This window comes from Portunus trituberculatus, chromosome 18 (assembly GCF_017591435.1).
Source record: "Portunus trituberculatus isolate SZX2019 chromosome 18, ASM1759143v1, whole genome shotgun sequence".
NCBI lineage: Eukaryota > Metazoa > Arthropoda > Malacostraca > Decapoda > Portunidae > Portunus > Portunus trituberculatus.
In genome coordinates, this window is record NC_059272.1 from 23571868 (window position 1) to 23578884 (window position 7017).

The 7017-nt window shown below is 35.9% G+C and overlaps 1 protein-coding gene across 1 annotated transcript; it reads right to left on the reverse strand.

The window, feature by feature from the left end:
* Positions 1–736: 736 nt before the first annotated feature.
* LOC123505696 (palmitoyltransferase ZDHHC23-like) lies at positions 737–6744 on the reverse strand. Its single transcript, XM_045257346.1, is given in 6 exon segments — positions 737–2206; positions 2628–2813; positions 3269–3617; positions 3620–3906; positions 5079–5194; positions 6592–6744. Coding segments are annotated over 6 exon segments (1152 nt in total). The 5' UTR covers positions 6604–6744; the 3' UTR covers positions 737–2004.
* Between the last annotated feature and the right edge of the window lie 273 nt (positions 6745–7017).

The following is a 7017-nucleotide window of genomic DNA, read 5'->3' on the forward strand; positions in this document are numbered from 1 at the left end:
TGACAGGTTCAATCCCCCTCCCCTCCTTCTCTCTCTCTCTCTCTCTCTCTCTCTCTCTCTCTCTCATAAATTTTTATGCCACTATTTTTCACAATATCTGTTTCACTCAGTGAGAGAGAGAGAGAGAGAGAGAGAGAGAGAGAGAGAGATGACGAAATTAATTAACCTCCTTAAGCTCTTTTAATATCCTTTACGTATCTAATTCCAATCTCTCTCTCTCTCTCTCTCTCTCTCTGATAGGGCACGTGCCGCCAAGTAAGGCTGATCTGTTTATACAATCTTAAATTCTACGGCGCAGCGCGATTTGCATACATATGAGGTACACAATGAGGCGCAGGAGCAGCAAGGAGGGAGGGAATGAGAGGACAGGACCCTGATGACCGCGCCGTAATGGTAATAGTATGGTGCAATTATTATAAAAAAAAGATGATGATAATGAAGATAATAATCTGACAACCACCTGTGTGTGTGTGTGTGTGTGTGTTTGTCTTCATGGTTTAACTTTCTTTTTCTAAGGACAATAGTAATGATTTGCGTCATTTTTTTTAATGAGATGAAATTGGTGCAAAAAGAGATAAATTTCAAGGACTCAGCTTTATACACTTCCTGTCTTATTCCTTATCTCATTCTTTAATTTTTTATGTAATCACTTCCTTTCCAACTTTTTTTTTTTTTTTTTGCTTTAAATTTCCACCAGAAGCTATAGACAGTCAAAAAGGATGAAGAAACACTGATATACTTTTGAAAGATATATTCTCAAAGGTTACTCTGGGTAAAAATTATCACAAGAATCATCTCTGACTACCTGAGACACCTTCACTGAGGGGGCCCAGAAACACATTACTATAATTTTTCTTTGGTATCTGACAACTGAATCATCAAATCAATAATGGTGGCAATGAGTTGTACAAATATAAGCTTGACTGTTTTTGTACCATTCTATCACACACAATTTAGTGCTGGTTCACTAATGCTGTCTGGGCTACACATAGTGAGACACACACATTTGCCTGTTTGTTTTACATGGGATGGCACAAAAATAAAAAGAATGCACAAAAACTCAAAATTTGTAGTCTCACATTTTCTTTTCCACTTCTTAATATTAGGATGTAACACTTTTCACTCTTTATCATGAAAAAAAAAAACATCAAAATCAGTTTAGAAAAATATCCTAAAACTATATCTAAGCATACCATTTTCTTATTATACTGTCACATTAATTTTCAGTGTTATTACAAAGCATCTTGTGAACATGAGTGTATGCAAGTACAATCTACTTTTCAGAGATCTCAATAATGTGTCAGTTCCACTTCACTTTATCCCTTACATACTTTTCATCCTCTCTAACCACATCTTTCAATCCATATCTCCATCCTCTAAAGTACAATCTTCTAGTGCCTTTAGTTATATCTGCTCAGTAAAAGTTTTAATTAAGCTAACCATTTCTTCATTAACAGACGGAGTTATAAACAGCTTTTACTAGCTAATCTCTTGTCTCTTTTTTCTGTACCATATTCATCTATCCTTTTGTACCACTCTTCTTCACAGGCATAATAGTTGTATCTAATGCTTCCCTCACACTATTCACACTTTGCATGTATCATTCTTTTCTCTTGCTGATTGTAACAAAAATACAATTATTAAGACACTGACATTTCTAAAAGGGATAAAAACTACCACTTTGATACATTATGATATAAGTAACAATACAATTGAAAAATACTTTTTGAGATTACCTATATTATGGATGCATCTTGTGTACACATTTCCTGATGGTCTTCATATGTTATTCTCTTGAAAAAAATTACTCCTAATACAAATGACTAGGTGTGTCATTCATAATACCTATATCTACAAACTTTATCTGTCTATGCACTGCCTTTGACACATCCAGTGAAAACGATCATGAACACTGACAGCATTGCAAACATTACCACTCTTCCTTTTCATGTAAAACATGCAGTGCCAATTATATTAGTATTTAAGAAAATGTTCTTTAGTATCTCAGCTTCTCCACCAAAACCTGAAGCAGTTTTCAAAAGGCTGCTTGACAGAGCAACCTCCAGACTTAGACTGGGAGTGTCTGTACCTGAACTCCCTCAGCCTGACTCCCCACAGCACACACACCACTTGCTGCACCAATGCCACACTCACAAACACTGCCAGGAAGATGCTGTAGCTTGCAGCTGATGCAGATAAGCTGTATCTGGGGAAGACAATAAATACTTCATATACATGTACATGTCCAAAATTTAGGATATTTGGTGAGATGAGGGCATTTTTCTTCCTGCAATTTATGGAACTGCACTAAACAAAAAATCATGTAGTACTGTATAATTTAAGAAAGTACTTTTTCTTCTTAAGAGTCAAGAAGCTTGAAGTTTGTCAATGATCTCAGAGAATGAAAAAAACTTTTAAACAGCTTCTAGGCAGGTGAAATGTACAAGATAAGCACTGTAAGAAAGCAAGCTAAGAAAAGTGCATTATAACTATTAGACATTAAAGAAGCAGTCTTAAAATCTTACTGTTTTGGCTATCTGTTTTCAAGTAACACTTCATGAAAGACTGGATTATGTTTGGGCATATCTTTCTAATAGTTTTTAATATATTTACACATAACAACTTACCGCCAGTTCATGAATGCATCTGTGCAGATATGAGGAACAAGGATAGTCGTGAAATAAATGTCAACAAGTTTTGGATGGCACACAGTAGTGAGGCTGAGTTGGGCACCATAACAGAGAGCTACCAGACCAAAGGTGAGGCCAGTCACAAACCAGCGGTCATTCACACAGCTGATGCACGTGTCCAGCCTAAAGAAAAAAGAAAAGATGTTGTTTCACAGAATATTTACCAATTTTCAACTGAAGACATATACATCAAACTTATTACCTCTAATACTTCTTTAAAACACAAGAATGAAAAAAATATGAAGTAAGAATCTCTACTGGACTCAAGAATTTAGTACAAGGAGTTTCTGATTTGTTAATTTTATTTTCATATTCATTATATATATATATATATATATATATATATATATATATATATATATATATATATATATATATATATATATATATATATATATTTTTTTTTTTTTTTTTTTTTTTTTTTTTTTCACCTCATCTCATATGATGCAGGAAATGATAAAGCTTAAAAAAAGTTTGTAATGAAATTAAGTAATTTAATACAACAAGTAAAAATCCAACAAACCAATGAGACAAGACAAGTATTTGAATTAGCTTACATCTATCAAAAGGGAACTCACCACACACAATGGTGATCCCTCAGCAGGAAGCAGGTGTCACACTTGTAGCAGTGGGAAGCTTGGCGTGGCACCTGCTGCTGACACTCTCCACAAATCCTCCATGCTCCTGACTCAAAGATCTCACTTTCCTCACTGCCCTCTTTGCTCTTAGACTCAAAGCCAGGACAGGTGGTAGCACGGACAAGGTACATGCATGTACAAGACACACAAACTAGCAACATGAAGGCAAAATTCTCCATTGCATTGATTTTAAGCTCGGCAATGACCTGAGTATAGTATAAAAAGAGAAGAGAAACAAGAGACACAATAAGCCAAGAAAAATAAAATCTTGATCTTGGATTCTTTTTATCAGGGATTTGTCTCTTTTATATATCTGAGCATTCTGAGCAACCACTGTGTTCTTGATGGAGTGATGTATGACAAGCATGAGTGATGGTAAGATGAAACTGTATGTCACTATAGTAAGAGTCCAAGAAAAGCTCCCAAGAAAGATGATGAAGAACACGCAACACAAGGCAGCAGCAACATCCAGAGGCACCTTCTTGGCCCCGCCTGGCCAGGGGATCCTCAGCCGGTCACCGACTGTCTCCATGATCTTGTCAACGTTGTGCTGCTGAAGTGATTGCCTTGTGAAAATTCTGTAGGAAAAGCAGAATACCATTACGGATACAGAAATGGTGTATGAAATAATAATCCACAATTCATAATTATTAAAAATTACAATGATCTTACTTTATATGCCAAATTTATCTATGAAGTATTAGTTAAACCATTTAACCTCATGTAAAGGTTAGTGTTCCCTGTTGTAAAAAAAATAACATTGAGAAAACAAAAGAAGGTACATATAAGATTGATAATTCACCTTTGTGTGCATGTAAAGAAAATACAAATAGAGAAGACATATTTTCTTTTGTCAGTTTTTTATCATACTTATCATTTTATCAAGATGGAATACATGATATATTCAGATGTGTTTTTTGAAACATTTACATCTTCAAAGAATAAGCTTTGACTTTTATCTATCATGTACGACACTGAGATAAGCTGCAGCTGTACACTAAGCATACTAGCTGTTAAATTAGAAGAGAGAGGGTGAAGCTGAATACCTCAGTACAACACTCTGCAAATATGTACAAGAACCTGTAGAAGAAACTTGGGAGGGAACAGTATGATAAGAGCATGCCACAGGAATTTTAGGTATGGTAATTTATCATGCAAACTCAGTGGTTATACTCTTCTTTTTCCTTTTTATCTCGGTTATTCTTTTATCTTTATTATGAGTTTCATTATAAAACCTTCCCGAACTTTTCTGTTGCAATACCAGTTTTTTTTTATGCATACGTATGTTGTACATCATCTGCAAAAACCCGTCATTGATCCCATCTTGTAATATTTTTTTCTTAATGATTCACTTATTTTTCTGGAGTAAACCAACATGTTTGTGGCATTAGTAGGAAAAAAATTTAAAAAAGAAAAGAAAAAGAAGGAATATTGATGCAGGAATATTTTATAAGTACTTCCATATCACTCTGTGCATTACACAGTGATCAAATACACATGGTGTAAACACATTCAACACACACTGTAATGGCCACCTTAGAGAAAAGGCACTTACTTGGATTATGTGCAGTGATGGGTGTTAGATCATTCATGTAAGAAAGCATGAGAAAGCTACCATTCTCAGAATATACTTCACTGTAAACTTTCAGTGTATGCTTGCAAAACTCACAGCATTCATATGGTATATATGATATGTTCATTATACATACATAAATTTAGAGATAATTATCAGGTGAAACCCCTGAATCACCTCTCAAATGCCTCATCAATGGCTTCACAGTCGCACAGAACCGCCAGGAGGTGGGAGCGCTGATTGTTCTCATTGATGTACTCACAACAGCACAGAGCAGAATCATCATATTTAGCCTGTTGAAGGGAAACACTAATAAATGAAGAAAATATGTTCAGTACTACTTAGGATTTAAAAATCCTTAATATTTAACCTTATCTTCATAACCAAAAAAGTGCTTATTTCTTAACTGTTCCTAGATTTCAGTAGTAATTTTATCATCAGGTCAGGGTTTTCTCCATACAAACAGTCAGTAGATGAGTTGGACCATACATGGCTAACGAGTAGATTGCATCATACATGGTCTTTTTTTTTTTTTTTTTTTATACCATGTGGGCTTTTCACGGGAATTTATGGGCTAAAGGGGATACTTTTTGGGTACCCCCTATCTCAAAGCCCACCCGCTAGGAAACCGTTGCCCCGAGTGAGGAAGCCCAACCTACACTCGGACCGTGGACAGGATTCGAACCCGTGCGCTTGGAGACCCCTCGGACCCCAAAGCACGCATGGTTCCACTGTACCACGGCTTGGACTTTGTATGGTCATGACGTGGATTGGATTAAGCATACACAGTCAAGCAATCAGTGTGAATGCGTGTTAAAACAACCTTAGACCACAATATTGCCAAATAATAACTCTACAGTTCTTAAAATGACAATTCATATCAGCTAACAAATTACTTAGAAAAACAAAACTTGCATATCCAAACAAGCATGGACCTAGTTTCTCAAGGATGTGACTTCAATAATAACTTACTTTTTTAAGATATGGGTAAAGACTGGCAGTCTGAAATATGGGTCTACTGGTTACGCTGAACCAAACAAATAAACTTTGCTTTGAACAAAGTATAATCCTACACGATCTTAAATCCTTCCCAAAACTGGAAGATAATTTATATCTTAATGATAACCTAAGAAACCTTAGGTAAAAATGCAGAACCAAAAAAGTTTTCCCTACCCCAAACAAGCTTGGGAGACTTGTCAGGAAAGCAGAGTTTTGAGCAGAAGAGTCAAATTACTGAAAAAGAAAAAAAAAACAAATAAAAATAAAAAAAATTCCCAACGATAAGGAAGGATTTTGACTTTGTGAAGGTAAAATACTATCTGCCCCATCATCCTTGCCAGGGGGGGGGGAGGAGATGCTAACCTAACTAAACTTGAGCTAACAACCTTATCAAGTCAAATGTCCATCAAAATTTCCACGGATTTTAAGTAGGATGTATATTCTGTTTGATCTCTGGCCTTCTATAATTCAGCCCAGTCAAGCAAATGGACAGCAAAATGCACATCAAGATAGCTCAAACCTGCAGATAAACTAGACAGTTGTAAGAAGTGTTAGTTAAGTGTTGTAAGGAACTATGAAAGGCTGCTGGCAAGAACATGAGAGAGGTTGTAATCTATAATAATTTCTACTGCGAGGAAAATCACCAATCATCTTACCTAGCATACTTCTCACCGTTTCTTACTCGCATTACCTTATGAACCATGACTCTGGCCGTACTTAGGATAGAGTTCCAGTCCCCCACTACCGTCTGACAGGAGAACTCATGAATTTTACACCATTCTGCCTTTTGTCCTCCGAGGAAATGGTAAACAACAACAATCACAGTGGTGCCGCTTCTACCTCGCTCTCCTGTTATCACTGCCTTATTTTACCCATCTTGACTTTCCTGATACTACTTGACTCTAACAAGATATATTCAAACGTATAGAAAAATGTACATGCGAGGACTGGTAGCGTTACAGGGAATGACATATATAGATTACGCGAAATTAGAAACACAGGTCTGATCTACTCTTTAAAAATCCTTCAAACGTGTCTCATGCTGCTTAAACTTAACAAAGCGAAATGTCAATAGGCACAAGTTAAAATACCCCAAAACTAAAGGTGGTGAAGATGA